Here is a 22,153-nt window from a genome sequence, read left to right as displayed (position 1 = left end):
TAAGGCCTCATAGAACCGGCGGACGTTGAAGAGTAGCGTTGATCGAAAGCATACAGCCTGGGGACACATGAATGTAGACGAACTACAACCAAATCCAAGCAAATTCACCAAGGACAAATCCGCCGGAGACGCACCTTCACACACTCACCGACGATGCTAGACGCACCACCTAGATGGGCTAGGCAGGGATAACCTTATTTCTTTTTCAGGGAGGCGCCGTCAACTCGTCTTCCTGAGCAAAACAAAAACCCTAACAAAACACGAAGAAACATCCAAAAACAAAGCCCTTCCACCGGCAAGGGTCGGGATCCACCGTGCCCCTATGGCATTAAGGCCATCGAAGACGAGATGGACCAACGATGGCGCCGGTGGATGCTCAGAGAGTTAATTGCAAGCACCACATTGAAGACTAGAGGTTTCTTTTTTATTTGGGAAGTGAAAAGTTTTTTCTCATAAGAAAAAACTCTACTGGGCTTTATTCATTAACTGGGATGTTCAAAGGGCAACTTACAATATCACAAGGACTATCCGGTGATGGGTGTAGTGCGTAGGCGGTTTATCGGCCACCAGCCATAGGGTCACCCTGTTTCCATCACGTTCGCATGTAGTAGGTTCATGCCACCGAGTTGGATCGCATACAAACTGGATCAGTTCCCTCTTAAAACCTAGTTTCTTACTCGAAAATGGTCTGGCTTGTAGTAAGTACTCCCTCCATTTCAAAATAGAGTACATCATCGGTTCTCGCGTTTCAACTTTGACCATAAATGTACCAACAAGATCAACTACGCCGGGAGCAAAATTATACCAGTAAATTTATATTCAAAAGAAGTTTTCAAATATATATTTTTTGCTCCCCCGTAGTCGGTCTTGTTGGTTAAAGCTTTTTTTGTGAACACAGTACAGACGCAGGCGCTCATATACACACGCATACACTCATCCCTATGAACGCACACACGCACACCCTATCCCTATGAGCACCTCCGAAAGACCGAGCCGACATATCATTTTAAAATTTACGAAGTCATCGTAGGCACCTTGTCGTCGACGGGAACGTCTCCTCCCACTGAATGCGCATCGCCGGAAATCCTAAAATAAATCCAGAAATAAATGTGAGCATCAGGATTTGAACCCTGGACGCGCTATATTTTGAAACGGAGGAAGTAGTCTACATGATAACTTTTATGAAACATTCTTAAATTTGTAACACGACTTCTGGAGACCATATCATGACACCATATGAATGTCTCATGATTTTTTGGCTTCTTTTGCATTTCTAACAATTAAAATGATAATGACCTACATTGCGAGGCTGGATCTTGGCCTCCTGGTATATGAGACTCTTTTTTTTTTGAAAAATCACCGAGGGGGCGCGCGGGGGGGGGGGGGGGGGGGGAGCTCCCCGCCTGAATATATTTCTCAAGTTTGTAACCCATCGTCAGACTGATTACAAAGGGGAATTACGTAAGCACGTGAAGTCGTGATAAGAGGTAGGAACGCCAGGAGGAGGCGGCTTGCTTGTGCACCGGTTTCTTCATCCGGTGCATCCAGAGCATGAGATCATCCACGATGCGCCTGAGGGTGAGAATATTGTGGTGATTTTGTTGCTTGAAGGTCATAGCGTTTCTGGAATCCCAAGTCTTCCATAGGATGATGAGGAGGACGGAGTGCCAGATTACTGCATCCACCTGTGTAGGTAGGCGGCGGTCCCAGAGTCCATCAATGGTACTTGAAGGAGAGAGGTCGATCCGTTGCCAAATATGTTGTGAAAGAGGACAGTCTAGGAATATGTGTGAGCTGGTTTCACCATCATGTCTGCAGCGCGGGCATAGTGAGTCAGTGACGATATGCTTGCGCTGAAGGTTGCTTTTTGAGTTGAGTCGATCCCGAAACAGGAGCCATGCAAAGATCTTCACGCGATTTGGAACGCGTGAAGACCAGATGGCAATGGCATGCACGTCGTCGTCGTCATCGTGGGAGCCCATGGTTAGCGCGTATGCTGCCCTCGTGGAGAAGCACATGCCACCATTGAGGTAGTGCTCATCCGGTCCTGTCGACAACCGAAAATCCTGCAAGAGAGACAACAAAGCGCACAACTCGGTAGCAGCATCAGATGTTAGGCGGTTCCATAGGATTGTTTCCAAACCGTGATTCAGGACAGCAGCCACACAAGCTAGTGGTATAATGGTGTGTGAATATAGGCAGGGGAATAAAGTAGCAAGGGGTTGGTTGTGTATCCAAGTATCAAGCCAGAAGTACGTATTAGTGTCAGAGTTTGTGAGTACAAAAGAGATGGCATGGAGTGCTGGCAGCCGTTGATTTATTGTTCGGCAAATAAAGGAGTGGCTATTTTGTGGAGCAATGAGGGCATTTGGGTGTTGTAAGGCGATCCAGTCTAACCAAGGTGTTGTGTCTGGTAACAGAGCTTTCAGCAAATTTCATAAGTAGGCATTTTGTTTTGCTGATGAAGATTTTTTAGGCCTAGACCACCACAGTTCTTTGGTTTACACACATTTTTCCAGGCAACTAAGCATTAAGCACCAGTGCAAGTTTCCTCCGCAACCCAAAAGAAGGCCCGTCGAATAGAGTCTAGGGTTTTTAGAACACTCTTGGGAATGGGGAAGACTGACATGAAGTAGACTAGAAGGGAGTCGAGGACAGCCGATAATAGGATGAGCCTATCCCCTTTGAAGAGGATTTTTGCGCGCCAACCCGTCAAGAATTTACGGCAATGTTCGATGATCGATAGGAAGGCATTTGTAGGTAGTCGTGTGGGTGTTAGGGGAAGGCCTAGGTAGATCCGCGGAAAGGTTGAGGTTGGGCATTGCAAGGTGGAGGCAATGGAGTCTCTCATGGCAGTGCTGACGTGCATGGGTACGGATGTTGTTTTTGTGAAGTTGATAGTGAGGCCAGTGGCCATGGAGAAATCGTGAAGGATGTTTTTTAACTGCTGAGCAGCGGCATTGGATGCCTTGGCGATGATGAGGGTGTCGTCAGCATATTGTAAGACGGTTGGCGGGAGATGTGAGAACAGGGGGTGACTGAGGTGAGCTAGGTCGCAGTCTTGCTGGATCATTTGTTGTAGGAGATCAACAACGATGATGAAGAGGTAGGGCGAGATAGGGTCACCCTGTCTGAGCCCATTTTTGCAATTTATCCAATTTCCGGGGATCCCATTCAACATGACAGCAGTTTTCCCGGTTGCTAGGAGGTCATGAACCCATGATGAGAATTTTGGCGGGAAGCCGCGGCAGCGTAAGATGGAGGCAAGAGAGTCCCAAGAGAGGGAGTCGAAGGCTTTGCTAAAGTCCAATTTAATGACCATGGTTGGGGCTTTTCTGGTATGGCATGCGCCTATGAGGTCTGCAGCGAAGATAAAGTTTTCAGCTATGCTATGCCCTGGGATGAAACCAGTTTGGTTGCCATGGACAAGCAGTGGTATTATTGGTTTTAGTCTATTGGTAAGCACTTTTGCAACGGCTTTGATGGGACGATTTTGAAGGGAGATCGGGCGGTATGCGTCGGGAGTGTTGGCATGATCTTTTTTGGATAGTAGAATGAGGTGAGCTCTGTTAAGGCTTTTAGTTTGAGCGTTGAGGTTTTGGAAGTCCGTCATGAAGGAGTGGATGTGAGCCTTAACCAAGTTCCAGTATTTTCTGTAGAACAGCGGGCCGAAGCCATCCGGTCCTGGGCTAGCTAGGGGGTTCATTTGGAGGAACGCATTTTTAATTTCATCTAGTGCGAAGGGGGAGTCCAGCGAGTTAAGTTGTGGTAACGTTTGGGGGTAGTAATTTTTAGGATCGAAGGGCCAAGAGGTGTGTGGTGCTGAACCTATAATTATTGTGAAATGGTCTTTAAGAATGGTCGCTTTTTGAGCATGAGAGTGGAATCCAGTTCCATCAACTAGTAGGGAAGTTACAGTATTCTTGCGGAGACGCTGTGACGCGGCAGCGTGAAAATATTGTGTGTTTTCCTCTCCATCAATTGCAGCATGTACTTTACCTCTTTGTTTCTAGAAGGCTATTTTTTCAGCAATAGCTGAGTGCAGGGTATCGGAGACAACAAAACGTAGCCTTTTTTCGGTGTTGGGAAGAGTTCGAGCCTCCTCCTTTAGATCGATGAGATTAATGATTTGTTTTGCAGCCGCCTCGTGAAGGTGTGCTGGCGATCGCTTGGAGGCCCAATTTTTTAGGTCATATCTCTTTCTTTTTAGAGCTTTTGCAAGGGCAGCGGCGGATGTTAGTCGTTGGGTCGAGCGGTGGTTTGGGGCCCAACATTTTTGTATTATTTGCTGGCAAGCAGTGGATAGAGTCCAAGCTAATTCGAATCTAAAGTGGCGTGGCTTTGGGACCGCTGTTTGGATATTTAGAATTAGGGGAACGTGATCAGATGTAATTCGTGGCAAAGATGACAGAGTTGTATTGGGGAAGACATTGTTTCAAGCCAGATTGAAAAAAGCTCGGTCTAGTCGTTCGAGGGTTGGTGAAGCTCGTTTGTTGGACCAGGTAAAGCGTCTGTCTAGTAGGGGTAGTTCGATTAGTGCTAGTGTGTTGATCGTGGAGTTGAAGGCGTCAGCTTCCTGTTGGTGGAAGCTGCGTTTATTTTTTTCGTGGGAGAAGCGGACGAGGTTGAAATCTCCTACAATTAGCCAAGGAGTTTGGTCATCCTCCTTAATTAGATTGAGCTCATCTAGGAATGCATGTTTGAGGTTGCGATTGGAGGGGGCATAAATGTTTGTGATGACAAAGGGGAGGGGGTGAGCGAGCAACGTGAGTTTGATGGATGTGGCGTACATATGATAGGAGTAAGAGATTAGGGAGAGAAAGTTTTTATTAAAGGCGGAAATCATTCCGCCGGCCGAACCGTTCGCAGGTAAGAAATTTCTTTGGTCAAGAGATCATGGCAGGAAGGAGTTGAATTTTCGGTCGTTAATGTCATTTAACTTAGACTCTTGTAAGAGTGCACAGTGAAGGTTGATACTGATTAGTTCGAAAAGGATATTAGCGCACTTAGATTCATCGCCTAGGCCTCTTACATTCCACGAGCAGATAGATAGAGTTGTACTACTCATGAAGAAACAGACGGACATCTAGACTTAACAAGATACAAGTAGCTAGGGGATACATTTGAGATACTAGCAGATAATTGAAGCAAAACAGGCGATTGCTCCGGGCACACGGGTGGTGGAATAAATAGGCCCTTGATGTAGGGTCGCGATATGGACGGCCGGTCGCCGTCGGGACGCCGCATGGGCAGGCATGGTTTCTTGAGCACATCATGGCAGAACGTCAGCAGCACCGTTGTCCGTGGTATCGGCACATGCAATGGAGTCTGCGGCCGCGTCATCAGCACCGCAAAGCCTGGCGATGTCCGCCAGGGCTGCAGCAGGGGCTGGCGGAGCATCGGGGATGTCGAGCTGAGCATCGCGAATGTATATGGGCTAAACATATTCAAAAGATTATGAATAATACTCCCTCTGTTTCTAAATAATTGTTTTTCTAGACATTTCAAATGGCTATCACATACGGATGTATGTAGACATATTTTAGAGTGTAGATTCACTCATTTTGCTCCGTATGTAGTTACTTGTTGAAATATTTAGAAAGACAAATATTTAGAAACGGAGGGAGTACTTTTCAACTTACTTTTTCCATAATTTGTACCCGTGAGGTTTGTCTCACAGTAAGCATGTCATTTTCCCTCTCAAAATCTGTGTAGGACATAATCTTGGCAGTACCCTCATGGTCGGGACTACCCTTAGCATGACATGATCCGTGATGGTATCTACGCTATCGTGAAAACGCACGATACGACATGACCATCTACCGCATCACGCAAGATGTTGCTTATCATATCATCGTGTGGCAGTGCCAGAAACCTCCACCGACAATAGACCCTTGTAGGCCCGGGCAATAGTGTAGCTCTGGTTTGGGGAGGCACACTGATCCTTGAAGGGGTGATGCGCATGATGAAACGTTGATTTACGACTCCCAAGAAGTGTGAAGGGGAGGGCAGAGCCTTGGCTAATGGGGTGTCTTCTATTCTTTCTTCTTGCTTCTAGGTTGGACCCGGTCCTCGTGCTACCACTATACGTTTCTTATTGCATAATTACAACTTCATCGAGTGGGTGAGGTTTGTCTTAGTAGAGTCCACCATGAAATTGTTCTTTTTTCTTTGTTTTTTACGAGGGCAATCTTTGTTCTTTTTATTCCCTTTTTTTTACAGAAAGATTGTAACGAAACCCCATACAGTATAATTAATGCAATAAATTCAAATTGCAAGTACCATGCCTTCAATCTGGGTGGGTGAGAAGGCATCAGCCACTTCCCATCACTAGGCTATGCCTTAGTCTCCTCTTATTCCGTTTATTATTTTAAGCATCATGCTAATTCATTTTCCCTATATAATACTCGGAAGATTCTGGCCAACCTTGCCTCATGGCCTGGACTACCCTTAGTGTGACATGATTCATGACGGTAGTTGCGCCTTCGTGAAAACCCAGGATACAACAAGATATCACTTATCATATAATCGTGTGGTAATGATGGAAACCTCCACTAACAATAGACCCTCGTAGGCCCGGGCGATAGTGTAGCATTGGTTTGGGGACACTGATCCTTGAAGTGTTGATGCGCATTCTGAAATGTTGATTTTTGACTCCCAAGAAGTGTGAAGGGGAGAGCGAAGCCCTGGCTAGATGGGTGTCCCCTATTCTTTCTTCTTGCTTCTAGGTTAATTAGACCCAGTCCTGGTGGTGCTACTATACGTGTGTTATTGCATAATTGCAACCTCACCAAGTGAGCGAGGTTTGTGGTAGTAGAGTCCACTGTGAAATTGTTTCTTTTTCCTTATTTTCTTCAAGGGAATTCGTTGTTCTCCTTATTTCCTTCATTCTTCTGTATTAAACATGGCGAGCGCTAGACGCCGGCGTGCCGGCCTAAATTTGGGTCAGTCGGTCGCTAGCCGCACGATCCACGCGTGTGTAACCGCACGATCTCCTATTCCATCTTCATCCTCCTCTCGCACATCTCTCGGGAGAAAAAAAAGGAGTGCTCGTGACAGCACGCCGCAACCCACCCCCCGGTCATAGCTCGCCGGCCTTCCACGTCGGCACCAGCCACCGCCCTCGTCATCCGTGGTCATCCCTCGTCATCGCCGGCCACCGCCCTCGCACAACCTCCTCCCACCATTCGGAAGAATCCCTCCATGGAGCTTCTAGCACGGATCCTCGCCAGTTCCAGCATGAAAAACCTCATTTGCAACCTCATAGTTACCGTGGCGTCGCCGTCCTCATCCCCGGGTAGCCGCTCATCATTGCAACACCGAAACGTAGCTCCATCGTCGCCGCTCGCCATGGTTAGCTAGTCATTCTCTGTTTGAATCTTTTTTAGAAGCGGGTTGTAGCTTTTCTCGACGCCGGTTGCAGCTTTTTGTGGCTGCACGGTGGTCGACATCCATCTACCCCGTATCCAGTTGAAGCTTTTTTCAAAGCTGGTTGTAGCTTTCTTAGTTGCCAGTCGTAGCATTTTTCAGTAGGGGTTGTGGCTCTGACGCATGTCGATTGAAGCCCCTGTTCTATCCTAAATCCTACTTTTTCAGGTGCCGGATGTAGCATTTTCATCTGTCGGTTGCAGCTTTTTGCGGTTGTGCCATGGCCGTCCCCAGCTTCCCTGTCTGGTGTTGAAGCTTTTTAAGATACTGGATTTAGCCTTTCAGGACGCCGGTTGTAGCATTTGAAACTGCCATTTGTAGCTCCTCCGCACGTCGGTCATAGCCAATCCGCTCTCTGGTTGCAGCAACAAAATAGCCTGATGTAGCATTTTGTGATGGTTGCACCTCCACTGAATGCCGGTCAGAACACTCACTTTTCTGGATCCAGAAAAAAAATGTGCCGGTCGTAGCAAAAGGAGTTGCTAGTTGCGGCTCTACCTCGAGCTGGTCGCGGCTTTATGATAGCCGGTTGCAGCAAAAAACAGTGTTGCGTGTCGCCGGCCATGCCCGTTGTAGCTCCGGTCATCATGGAAATGCAGCTTAGAGAGTGAACCAAGGGGGGAGGGGGCGCTAGCTCGAGGGTTGGCTTCGTGGTGCTCGGGTCACCATGGACGCAACTCGCCGGTCATGCTCGTTGTTGTGGTGGACGCACGGCAAGAGATGAAGCAGCCGCTCACGGCCATGGTCGTGGCCTTTGAGAACCTGGCGCGTGGGATGGAGGCCGACGGCGGCAAGTTCCGCGGTCTGCCTCGCGGCCTTCGGCGGCACTTGTGCAAGATGGGGGGAAGAGATAATGTATGTGGGTCCCACACCGCCACACGTGTCGCGACTTGAGTAGCTGTAGCGTGCGTGCGAGGACGCGTCCAGCGCAAAGTTCGGTCGGCACGCCGCACGCAAACGTTTCCTATTAAGCATCGTGAAAATTTCTTTTTCTATATAATAGTTTTACACATAGTGCCTAAAACATTTTTTTATAAAGAAACACATGATTCATGTACTCGGAGCCTATTAGCTGACAAAGAAACACATAATCCATATACTTGAAGCCTATTTATTGACAAAGAAACACATAATCCATGTACTTAAAGCCTATTGGTTGAGACATCCATCTACGGATTGGAAATAAATCACGTAATCACGTCCACCGTCCACACCAAACCAGGTTAAGAATTACGGATTGCGTTGGCCGCACGCTGCCGCTGCAAGTTCCTCTTTTCCTCCCAGCAAAAAAAAAAGTTCCTCTTTTCCTTGGCTCTCCGCGCGTCGCTACTGGTCGGCCGTCTACACTGCTCTTTTTTTCTCCGTCTGAATTTCCGGTAACATAAAGCTGCGACCAGGATCAATATTAGGATGCCTCCTATATGGTCTGGTTGTTACACAAGTCTGAATTCCTAAAGGTCCGGGAGGATTTCAATGTTGCTAAAGAAAGAGACAAGGATCAGTCATCTGAAACTTCTATTCCTACCTTCTATCATTACCACTTCATTTTTTTTATGAAATAGCATAAAAGAGGATGAGATTTTCCGCCGTTATCATTACACTGGGGGCATATGAACTTCATAGCAAGATATTTATTGCAAGAACCTCTTTCTACTGGTACATAATCTCTACAACATTTCATACAAGTCAGTCAATGAAGATTCCCACATCCTCCATGCGATTAAAAAAAAGTGAACAAGCAAAAACTGAGTAGTTATTTAGATAATTATGAGATAAAGTTTAATATCACCGTATATTGAATTTCTCACACAACGTATCAACAGGCGCGGCGTGCCGCCGCGCGGGCATGGCTAGTATTTCCTTATGTTGGAATCCTGAATTGGCAGCAGAATAATCCTTTTCATGTCCTCTCTAATTATTATCTTCAACTTTGTTATGGTGCATCTCTTAATTCTATGTAGCCAATACTCAGGCATATTAATTTTGTACTGTATCATTACCCTTTGGTCATAAACGAAACGAAGCATTTCCCACTGACATACTACCTCCGTTTCAGTTTACAAGTCCTACGCATATACCTAGGTTGTCAATTTTATCACCTTAATATAAACTATATAACACAAAAATTATACAGTTTGAAAATAGAACATCTGAAGTTTATATTGATATATTTTTTGTAATATGTAACGTGTATTAGGTTGGTCAAATTGACAACCTAGGGGCACGCGCACGCCCTGTAAACTAAGAGAGAGGCAGTATTGTACATTGAAATACATTTGTTTCTCGGCACTTTCTAGGCAATTTAAGAAATGAGAGAATTCAGAAGAGCTATGAGAAAGACTAGTCCAATCCATAATGATGTACTGGAAAGAACAACATTTGTATTATTTGACCAACCATAGAAGCAAACACAAGGGGTACACTAATTACTAAGACTGAGGAAGCCGCAATTAATGCAAAAACAGCTATTTGGAAAGCAATAGTCATATTTCTAATCCTAAACTACCATCAAATAAAGTTAACTACATTTTTTATCCCTCACTTAACCAAAATTATAAAAAAAAACTAAAATACATCATATACGAATAGATCCATGCCCCTCTTAGTTGAACATTCAAACCACCTATACCTTGGCAGTTCGGTTTTTTTTTCTTGATCACGACACACTTAAAATCTATATAACTAGAATGCACAATAGATCTGCACCTCTGGGTATACCTTTGCTGCATTTGAAAATATTCTAGAAAAATGCCATATGCATAGATTGTATATTGCAAGAAGATGAAGTACATACTTTAAAGCCTCTCACACTAACTTTTACCCCTGTCTACTACAGTGTTTTCACGTGATTTTGCAAAACAAGAGAACAAAATAAGTCACGACCAGACCAATAACAGGCGCAAGCACGGCGTGATCTTATTTATCCCTCCTATCCATGTAACCTTATGTGATCAATGATCGTATCAGTTCAGTCAAAACAAGAAAACAAACTAATCAACTAGCCATACAAAAAACCTAGACAAAAGAAGCAACAAGGACCCCCGCACGCATGCACAAAACAAAAAACATACAATGGCTTTGCATGAATCCACCAGATAAACAAAAATTCCCACAGCGGCAACCCTCTTTCAAATCCTTTTTTCTCATAAGAAAAAAGAAATAAGCACATGTATGGGCTTACCGACGGGCACGACGCACGCCTTCGCCCGATAGTCCCTCAGTTATCAGTGCTAACATCAAGCTTAACTGGATGAAATCTACAAGAACATCCTCTTTGAAGGTACGTACACCACCAAATCATTACCTATTGACTTGTCCTGATTCAAACCTGTTACCCACATGTACGGCGGCATGAGACCAATTCCTAGGTGCTGGGAAGCAATATTGTCCTCGTCCAGAAGTCGCGTGGCCATACAAATGATATCAGAAACGCAGCAGCACACCACTAATCCAGCATATCAAAGACCCCCTAAACCCAACATCACATCTACAGTACCATCCATAGAACCGACGCACGTCAGTTTTCTTATATGTTTCCTCTCTAGGGATCAACTCAACTAAACTAATAAGCGCCTATACAGTTCTTCAAGTCAAGGACTCGTGAGCAGGTGAAAAGGCGATGCACTTAGCTGTCACCCGCACTAAACAGGGTGAGCAAGGCCATGAACAGATTGATGATGTCAAGGTAGAGCGAGACGGCGGCCCAGACATACTCGTCATAGGTGTAACGCTTGATGATGTTGTCCGTGTCATAGACAATGTAGCCACTGAAGATGAGTGCCGCCAGCGCGCCATAGATCATGTGAGTAAGCTTGCCCAGCGGGAAGAGGATCTGCATATTTAGACAAGCCATGATCAGTATTGATTGTAATAAGAATAGAGAAGACTGATACAAATGGACCGCATCTGACCTGAATGAACCCAAAGACGAGCAACATGATGAGAGAAGCAAATAAGAAAGGACCAAGGAAGCTGAAGTCCTTGCCCCTCTTTACAGCCCAGAAAGTGTAAGCAGTCAGGCTGAAGACAACCACCGTTGTAAGAATTGCTGCCTCCAAAATGACCTTGCCTGTGCACATGCCGGGACTATTTTAGCGGTTTCTTTATATCATATAAGAACAGGGCAAATTAGCTACTAATTAAATTAACTAATTGCTTTCTTATCAAATCATACATCTCTTTACCAAAGAAACTTTCATGTAAATCTGACCAAACAATAATGCACTTTCATGTAAATGACAGTGACACATTGAAAAAGAAGCAAACTATCAGCAGCCTCCTGCGATGTGGCACAAGCTAGAACGAACCTCAGAATTATTATTGGTACAACCCCAAAATGCCGTGGTAGGAACGCTGATGCAAACACAAATGGATGACAGATCACAGAGTGCCTGACAACATATAACTTGTCTAAATTGAAAGATTTATGTATCTTCAATCACTTTAATCCAATGCGATTTATCCAGCACATGCACGAAGTAACTTTATAAAATAACCTATGAAGCATCTATTTTCTTGTCACCACAGTAGTTTGATATATCATGTGAGAATTTTTTTTTTTTGATAAAACTTTAAGCTAGTCGTGCAACCTAAGCCACGTCCTTGCCAAAACCATGCCAGCTTGAGCAGGTTGGCTGGCATATTATTGGACCAAACGGCCTATCACATCACTATGTATCATACAACAAATAGTGGCAGGAAGAAACAGCAAATAAATATGTAAGATCCAACCAATGTTCTATGAACAGCAAAGGTCACTGCTATTTTCTAATTTCTGATTTCAAAAAGTAATAGCTGAGAATAGCAAAGCAAGGTCTGCTCAAAGATCAATCCTACTAGCTGGCAATATTGCAAATGCTAACTCAGACAAGCATATCATAAAAGGCAATTTGGCGGTATCTCTGAACCCAGTCCACACGCAAACAAAATGCTTTGCAATAATAGCTAGTAGGAAACTATCCAATTGCCATACATAAAGCTAATAGTAGGAAAATATGTAATGAATTAACACAATTAATGAGAGGGGCATTAGAGGATGCTGATTTACATAAACAGCAGAGCAGAGTGACTCAAGAAGAAGCTAGGAGCAGAAAGAATACATGGTGGGAAGGCAATTACCGCTAGTGAAGGCACATGTCATGCCCACAGCGGAGCTGATGGCCACGGTGAAGACGCCGAGCAGCAGCAGGTTGACTGGGTGCTTCTGGCGGTAGATGTACAACGGGCACAGCACTGCATACAACAGTTTCGCAGTATTGAACAGGGGAACTGGGACAGGCGACGACGATGGGCCGAAAAGGCTCGGGTGCTCAACTTATATGGGCAGATCGGATGGGAGACCTGCTGGGCCCATTAGGAAGGCAGATACTACAGTTTCGCAGTTCCTTCCTCCTTACGCGGCTCCGTACGTTGGCTCAAGCAAGGACAGAGGCTATCTCGATCTTGCATGGTGCTTTCTTTCTCGAGCGGTTTCGAATATTGGATTGGTGGAGAGAGGGACGTTCGTTGGGGCAAACCGGTACGCGGCGAGACGATGATAAACGAGACGAGATGGCGTACGTGGAGCCAGTCCAGCGGGAGACGCGTTTCGAGTCGTTGCGCCGTTGACGCGCACGAGCACGGTCGACTGTGGGCCAGGGCGCGTGGCTGATTAATGTTTTCTCCTTCCGATTTTTTTCGAGTTTCTTTTCACATGGGAACTGGAAAAGAAATTAAGGGAAAGCTCTACCTGTTTGAAAATTTATTTGTTTGAGTAGGCTCTACCAGTTTTTTTTTCGGGTGAGGCTCTACCAGTTTTAACTGGGGTGTTTAAAGGACATCTTACAATATCACTAGGACAACCCAGCCAAAACACGGCAACAACATGAAGGGCATGTTTTTGGATGCTCGCATGGATTTTGGCCCCTTGCACGAGTGGCCTAGTGTAGCCCGGTTGAGGCCAGGCTCTCAGTCATACTAGTGGTTGGGGCGCCACCTCATGATGCATTATTGTGCGCTACTAATTAGGCCATCGTACCTGTTAACGCATTTGCATGACAGTAATAACTGGCTTCATGCAGGCATCAGGAACAAATTGTAATGTATCGGCAGCAATGCACATGAGTATAAGAGAAGTGACAGTGGAAGAAAGGAAATTAATCCCGGTGATAAACACATACAACACATAGGTAGCATGTTGATATCTAGATAATTAAGGTGGTTCAAAAGTAAGGCAAGGAACAGAGGTAGAAGGTTCAATAAACATGAGCACGATACATGAATTATATTTATAGGAGATAATCGCGATCATTGGCGGTACACCTTGCCTTGCGTCTGAAGTAGAAGGCGCAGATGTCACCCTCATGCATGTTTGTACGACAGTGGAACTCTGTCCAGTTGGTTGTGATGGTGGTCATCCTGTCATTCCCTGTGATGAGGCGAGAGACGACGTTGACCTCGCCATCTGCAAGCTTGATTGGCAATGCATCATGATCTTGGTTAATGCACTTCTGAAGGTAGTCTTCTGTGTAGTGAACCTTAAAGTAGTGGGAACATAAAGAGAACCAATGAGAGGAATCTAAAAGAAGTGATACATCATACTGTAGTATTTAGGAATGTTGTAGTTTGAACAACCTAGTGCTGGATTTATTGAAGACAGAATAATTATGAGGGATATTATAAAGGTGATTCCTATGTAATTCAGGTTGCATCCAATTTGTATTAACACAGTCAAGTTAATGTGTTAATTAAAGATATTATAAAGGTGCTAGGCATGTTTCGAACCTCTGTGCGCACTTGTATTGCTGGAGCGCCTAGATACTTCTCTAAGCATTTTCAGACGGGTTCACACACATTCTTCTTCCACAGATAGCAAACTAATTCATGTTAGCATCAAGTTATTTGTTTTCTTATGTAAAGGGGATGAAAGCTTTGGCCTAATTAACAAAAGTCAAGCTTTACTTAGCAAGATATACAGAAAAAAAAAGATGACATTATAAAGTGAATCATCATTTTCCATGCCAGTCGGATCAAAAGAAAAAGAAAAAGGAAATTAAACAATGATGACATGTTCACAGCAGTGTGGGAGTATTCTTCTGTTTTGTATCTAGAGATGTTATTTAGATGTGGGAAATCAAGCCTAAAGTAATTTCTCATATGGTAGGTTAATGCATGTAGTCGTTGCCCTACCTTTTCTATGAAGTCCTCCCCTTCACCATCCGGCTTAAGCATTTGAAGAGTACATCTTAATTTCATTTACAATAGAGCTTGGATCTCAATAGGATAACCGTATATACCCTGAAAAATATAGATTACATTTGTAGCATTACAATCATGTAACAACAAGGATATTCACCTCCAATTGAAATTGTAGCTCGAGAGTCGAACAAGAAACCAGGAAATTTTAGGATTATAGTTCAAAGTACAGATTGCCTTTTTTCAAGTAGTACTGTAACTCAAAGGTCGAACAAGCAACATGAAAAAATTTAGGATTATTTTTTCAGAATACAGATCAATTTTTTCAACTATGTAAATGCAGAGGCAATCAGTCTAAAACATAAACACGAGACTCTTTTAAGTATGTCCAACAGAAGATAAGTCCGAACCTGTCTTTTATTTATAGACACACCACAACACAAGCTTACTGGAAATTGTTGTCTCTTCAGTATGCAAATCCTAACAGTTTATGCAATAGTAAGGATGATAAAGCATGCAGAAGTTGATCAGGAGTGATCAACTTGACAAAATGAACCCAAAAGCGGCCAAGTAGACTGAACTGAAATTACTATTGCATGTTACGGGTAAATCACAAATCTTCCTCGTCAGAATCCTTTGAAACCATATGCAATTTCACCAGAACTAACTGTTGCAGATTTAACTCCCACTAAATCCTGCGTCAAAGAAGGTGAACTGAGTTTCCAAAAACAAATACATATAGAGCACACAGAATGGATAGTAACAGAAAGAGCTAACACAGATGTACCGAAGAGGTAACACCGCAATGCAATAAATCAATAGTTCTAAGCAGAAGCAGTGCGTATTTATCGACGATCGTCTGGTCCTTCACATTGTTGGCTGGCCGGCGTGACGGTGGAGGCTTCTTGCAGGATGACGACCAGGAGAATCAGCACGAGGCATATGGCTATGCGGCTGCTTCAACAAGAAGCCATTGTTTCGTGAGTGTCAAGTGTCAACGAGGAGAGTGACTGTAATTAGAATCTGAATTTTATGATGCATGATTACCCAAATTGGCATGAACAAAATACAATAAGAAATATAAAGTTACCGAAAGCAATAGTTTATTAAAAATCATGTATTATCTAGCAGCATGATTTCCCCACAGAAGTTCTGCAACTATTTAGTTTCTGTAGCACCATTTTTATTAAGTGATTATAATATAGCAACTATTATCTAGCAGCAAGAAACGTATTTTTTGCTTAATAAACTAATTAAAGTGCACAAAAGGTAATCGTGGTTGCGGTTATCAGAGTTCAATTTATAGTGTTTCACTCTTGTGAGTAAGAACTACGTTCCTCCGGCTACCATTGCTCGATGTGCAAACCTCTACACATGAGAAAATCCAGCATCAAGCCGCTTGTTCTCTTTTACCAATTCCTCTGCATATGAACAATCATATTCCCATATGCGTAAACAGCAGCCCTGCCAGACTCCTGATATGTACAATGGAGCCACAGTCAACGCCTCAGCAACAAATTACTATCAGCTTCAAGACTACTGCAGCAAACTAACCAAATTAATCCTTTTGATGGAGGTAATGGGTTCACATACCATCATCGTGTCAAACAGGCGAGTCTTCATCCAACTGTAACAGCCCAGAATCAGATGAGCATCGTCTCTCGAGCAGAATATAACAGGGAATTTTAGAAACGATCGAGCATTACCGCTATCTGTCTATGTTGGTAGCTTTCCATGTTATAAAATATAAAGCACAAATAGGATTATCATCAAGCACGGAACCAGCAGCCGCAGCCGCAATCTCATCTTAGAGCAGTGATAGCTGATAGCTCACGTGACCATTCTGCAGAAGCAAGCAAATAATGTCATCAGCTTACAGATATAGAGCTGAGCAGCCATAGATTTGACAACAAATGAAGCATTAATCAAAGGAGCATAGGGGAACCCACCTTATCCCACTGGCACTACTTCTTGCTCTTCATGAAACCCTGCATTCACGAGATAAAAAACTGCAGAAGTTGAGTATGTTTGAAATCTTACCAAAATCAAAAGGCAGGTGTACAGAAAACAAGTACTACAAGAGCAGGAGATCTTCCAGTCTGGGATTGCCGGCGCCACCGCCGCTGGGTCACCATCTCCATTCCCATTCCCCAAGGCCTCCTCCAACCTCCATGGGCCAAGTAGGCCTGCTCCACCACCTGCAGGTGCAGGATCCGCCGCGGCGACTATGCAAAATCTCGACGCGAGTGCCGATTAGGGGGGAGACCACATCGAGGGCAGGGAAGATGGGTGAGGTTGCTTTGGTAGGGAGGAAAAGGTGTGGTTGCTGCTGCAGGCTGCCGTCTGTGAGCTCGAGGAGGGCTCGGGCATCTGTGTCCCCGGAGGTGCTCTGGATCACGAACCGGTGCAACCCGCTCACCGTCTCCGTCACTGACCACGAGCTCGATGGCGGGACGAGAGGAGAGGGGCCCATCATCGGGGGCATCGAGGCCGGCACGGCTGCAGGCGTCCTCGGCCGCCTTGAGGGTGCGGGCCTGTACCTCCCCGACGGCGACGGCGCCATGCCTCCCGATGCCCCCCCCCCCCCCCCCGAGCTCTTCGGTGGTGGGGAGATTGTGAGGGAAGGAAAGAAGGGGTGGGGGCGCCAGCTGCGGGGAAGGACGCGGGTGATGGCGGCGGCTGCAGACGAGGGAGCGGGAGAGGAATCGGGGGATGAGGGACGGGTGCTGGGGCTGAGCGAACCATTTCGCTCTTTTTGTCGCTAGCTAGTCCGACGTGGATGCAGCGAGGGAGCGCCCATACCGCGACTGTTAATGGGTTTTATTCTACAACCAGTTTGGATGCCCTCAAACGGAGCACCACCCCCTTCGACTCACCTCTATCAAGCCAGCTTTCTCTTTGAAATTTGATCGAGACAAGCATACATGAAGCTGAGCGTAACAATAAATATACCCCTTCATCTTCAACATGCCTAGAAGTCAAGAATCCTTCTCGAGCATACTGGCTTCCAAAGGATTAATAAATCTGCATCGTTGTGAAGGAGTGTACTGCTACTTTCCTACTTGGAAGTTGTTGGGCCCTAGGAGAAGGGTGATATATATCTAGCAAAAGGTTTTCCCTCAGATGGTAACCAAGTTTTATCGAACCAGTAGAAATTCTTGGATTACAACCTATGATCAATACATGCACACAATTAGAGGACTTCTTCCTGGTCCTCCACAAAACAAGTGAGGTTGTCAGCCTAACTAGCCTAGTTACGTATAGTCTTGTTGGAATCAATGATTGCGAGCAAAATAAACAAACAGATCATATTGTAACAATAAATAAAGAGTTTGATCGGGGTTGAAAACAATAAGGAGCGACCCAACACTAACACAAAAGGCCTAATAGGGGCGTTCAAAAATTAACATTAGTGATGCACATGCCAGACGCCACTGGTAACAGGTTTTTAGTGGCATGGTGGCCAAACGCCACTAATATTTCAGTTTCTAATGGCCGGGATGTCAGACACCAATAAATTGTAAAATGCTAGTGGTCTAATGGCCGGGATGTCAGACGCCAATAAATTGTAAAATGCTAATGGCGCCTATGTTTTTGGTACATCACTAGTTGAGAATATATGAATGGTCTGGTTCTTAACATCGATGCCACTGCTAACAATTTCTTTTTTTAAGTCAATTACATTTCCAAATTACATCCATTTAATTTGTAAATTCAGGCATTTAGCCAAATACATATATACATTTGATCTACTAGTACTACAATACATGAAACTTTAAAAACATGTACGTAGTTGGTGCCTCTAGTTGCTGCCGCCATTCCACTTGGCTCATAGTGGAGACCCTTGATGTCCTCTTGTGAAATTTCACTCCAACCACTTGAATATTTATTCTTTCTAGTACAATTTATATATTTAGTCAAATACATATGTGCAGCTCATCCACTAGTACTACAAAAATAGATCGCACTGTCAAAATACAGACATAGTCAGGAGTGCGGCGTTTCTGCTCCCGAGCTCAGTTGCACCCGCGCTGACGAAAAAAAATCAAAACAAATACTAGAAAAAGTCAAAAAAAATCCAATTTTTGGGGGTGATAGATAATTTGATGCGTGAGGTTCGCTGCAAATTTCAACTCATTTGGACATTTGAGCAGCTCTCTGCAAAAAAGACAAAATCGGGGTCTGTAAAAAAGTTTATTGTTCACACACTGTTTTGACCCAATTTGTCTTTTTTGCCGAGATCTGCTCAGATATCCAAATGAGTTGAAATTTAGAACGGACCTCACGCATCAAATTATCTACCATACAAAAAAATTGGATTTTTTTTAAATTTTCTAGTTTTTTTTTTGAATTTTTTTTTGACCGAAAGCAGATGAGCCTGGGCACCGATTTGGATTTTCGCATAGTTGATGCCTATACTTGGCGCCACTGCTCCACTTATTGGAGCATAGGGGGGTCCTTGTTGTCCTCTTGTGGCATTTCACTGCAAGCACTAGAATTTTTGTTCTCTTGGCCGCAAGAATTTGTGATTCTTTAGATTGAAATTATGTCGCCAGAAGTTAGGCCAAACTCTTAAATTTAACTGCCTTAAACTTTTTTGCACACAATTTCATTTCAAACAAAAATTAAAACAGAAGATAACATCATGCATTGCATAACATAAATTTAAACTATTTGACTCAAACAACATATAACTACTTCTGGCATACTAGAAATTAAATATTCTCCTTCGGTCGCGAGTTGCACCCAATACAAGATGCCATCGTCGAAGCTAGAGTCGTTGGACAGGCCCGACGGCACGGTTCTTGTAGAGCTCGTAGACCCGAAGCTCGTCAACGATGAGCTCCGGTGATTCGCTCCGAGCTCGGCCATGTAGGACTCGTCAGCGCGAGTGGTTTCCATCTACTCGATGGCCTCCCCATTCTCCCTTACCTCGCGGCGGGAGACACTAGGTGATTGATGAATCCAAAATTTAAGTTATTTTTACCTCGTATTTTGTGTTGTTACTAGTTGGCTTTGCCACATTTTATCGCATTCGCGCACCTCTTTTTGCGTGTTTAGACCAGGATGCCATTTACGGAAGTGTTTGGAAGTTTGAGGAAAGATTGCCAAGGTATGGTGATAAAATAACGTCAATTAAGCTCATATATTATTGCCATAAACATGAAGCAAATGGGAGAAGGAAGAAGCCTCGCGGAGGGATCCATAGCGCTCGGTAGTGCACGGTATGAGTGCACGCATTTGTACCCCCGATTTGAGTGGTTGCCTGGTTGATGCATGTGAGCATGGTCGACGTCTATGACCATGGGGCCAAGGGGTGTAGGGGACATAATATTTTTTATTTTATTTTTAGGGGTTTCCTTTTCATATGGGAACCAGAAAGTTTTTTTTTGGAAAAACTCTACTGGGCTTATTAATTAACTAGGATGTTCAAAAGACAGCTTATGAGGACTAACCAGCCAAACATGGCGACCAACAACACGGAATTTTCTCATACTCTGAGTGACTGGCTCTTCATTGAGAACAAAACCACGGGCACTCGGCAAAGCGAAGTAAGACGACAGGAATACTCGGCAAGCTCTCTTTTTGCCGAGGACCAAACAGGGAACCCACAACAAGCAGAGTTGTGCCACGTGGCACATCCGACAGTGGATAACAGCTCGGTGACAGAGGCACTGCATTGCCGAGAGCCCGTGACTTGGCTCTCGGCAAAGCGTTGTTTCCCTTGCATTATTAAATTGGAATTTTCCGTCTATGTCTATGTTAGAGCTGAGTTTAGTCCCACCTCGCCTAGGACAAGCAACAGAACCGGTTTAAATAGTCGGATAGTCCAGAAGTAGTAAGCTTCGGTATTCATTACACTCTTGTTAAGGATATGGACTATTACTAATTCTTTGCCTGTTCCGAGCGGAGAAGGTCCATAGTAACAGTCCATATTCCTAATGATGAATGCCGACGCTTTTTACTAATTCAATTATTATTTTTGAGTTTTTCGTCTGTGTGAGAGCAATGATCCAACCGTTTAAATCCACAAAACATGATACAATATCGGAAATCGGGTTCTGCAGGGTGTGGTAAATGTTTGGGCGCTTCACCTCACTTGAGGACGCTTGTAAACTGCACCATGACCTGGGTAATCTCTGGGTATCAAGAGGGAAAATGTCGGGTTTGTGAAAGAAGTGCGAGTCATGTTGCTCTGTTCGACTAGAAACATGTCGTGTTCTCACAGGAGGCCATCAAATGACACGTGTCAGGACCCGTATTTTATGGACCCGCCTGCAATATTTCAGACATTTATTGCATTGCTAGGGTTTTAGCGTCAAAAATTGCATATCTGCAAGGCGGACACATGAAATCATGCCCAGAAATGGCATGGAAAATCCTATGTGATGTCTTTGCAACATGCTTAGTCCTTGTGCAAACAAGGGAGGGGCATGCCCAGCCACCGGGGCGGGGGGGGGGGGTGAAATTATCTCGGTGGCATGCCTGATCCAATAGTTTAAATCCTCGGAAAATCCTACGATACCGAAAATCCTCGGGAGCTGGCACGGTGTATCCGATGCGTTATGCGCTAAATAGTATTGGCCCTATTTGACGTAGGGAATCCTAGTTGACGTGCAAGTTCATGGTTAGACAACAAATCCTTACCCCTTGTAGTCACTATGGACAGATAATGGGCTGACCCAAATAGATTGCCAGACACTCCCTCTTCCGGTTTGTTGGGAACTTTCTTCGACCTTTTCAGAACTTTCCTAGACCACATTCTTTTTCTGTTCTTTGTTTCTTGGTTTGTTCTGGTTTTTTATTTCCTTTTTTCTTATTCTTTTCATCCCACGTTTTCCATCTTTCGAATATTGTAAAAAAAGCGGAGAAAAATTCAAAGAAAAATAAATGAAATGCACCTGCCACTTTTCAAATACGTGAATATTTTTGGAATTGATGAATATCTTTAGTGAGAAACCAATTTTCAAATTCTCCAACATTTTTGTATTTATGACTTTTTAATTTGGTAAGTTTTTTAAATTCAAGAACATTTCTTGAAATCATGAATGTTTCCCAACTTCGCAAACACTTTACAATCTCACAATCATTTTTTCATCATCATTGCATTTATTGAATTTGTGAACATATTTTGAAATCAAGGAGCTTTTTCAAAATCATGAACATTATTCAAATTCATGATCATTTTTTTAAAATTGGCCAACATTTATGTAATCAGGGACCAATTTTAAAACAAATATTTTCAAATTCACAATCATTTTTTTTCATTTATGGACATTTTTTATATTCACAGACAATTTTCGAATTTGCAACATGTTTTCGTAATATAAACATCTTTCTAACTCGATTGATTATTGAAATTGTAGACATATGTTTGAATTACGAGCATTTATATATTTTTTATACATGAATAATTTTTAAACTGCGATGATTTTTCAGATTATACTTTTTTTAATTCATGAATAATTTTTAAGTACCAAACATTTTTGGAATTCGGGAATCATTTTTCGGCTGTGCGATCATTTCTGGCATTCATGAGCATTTTTCGAGA

At 43.8% G+C, this 22,153-nt stretch overlaps 1 protein-coding gene across 1 annotated transcript; it reads right to left on the bottom strand.

The window, feature by feature from the left end:
• Positions 1-10,435: 10,435 nt before the first annotated feature.
• Positions 10,436-16,742, bottom strand: LOC123057227 (protein LIFEGUARD 2). Its single transcript, XM_044480313.1, has 6 exons — positions 16,680-16,742; positions 16,436-16,444; positions 13,727-13,943; positions 12,547-12,741; positions 11,340-11,497; positions 10,436-11,260 (listed from the first exon to the last, which is right to left on the bottom strand). The coding sequence occupies exons 1-6, from the start codon at positions 16,740-16,742 to the stop codon at positions 11,054-11,056; spliced, it is 849 nt and encodes a 282-aa protein (XP_044336248.1). The 3' UTR covers positions 10,436-11,053.
• Between the last annotated feature and the right edge of the window lie 5,411 nt (positions 16,743-22,153).

The sequence above is a fragment of the Triticum aestivum genome, chromosome 3A (assembly GCF_018294505.1).
Source record: "Triticum aestivum cultivar Chinese Spring chromosome 3A, IWGSC CS RefSeq v2.1, whole genome shotgun sequence".
NCBI classification, from domain to species: domain Eukaryota; kingdom Viridiplantae; phylum Streptophyta; class Magnoliopsida; order Poales; family Poaceae; genus Triticum; species Triticum aestivum.
Note: the sequence above shows the minus strand (reverse complement) of the source record. Positions and strands in the feature narration are given on the sequence as shown.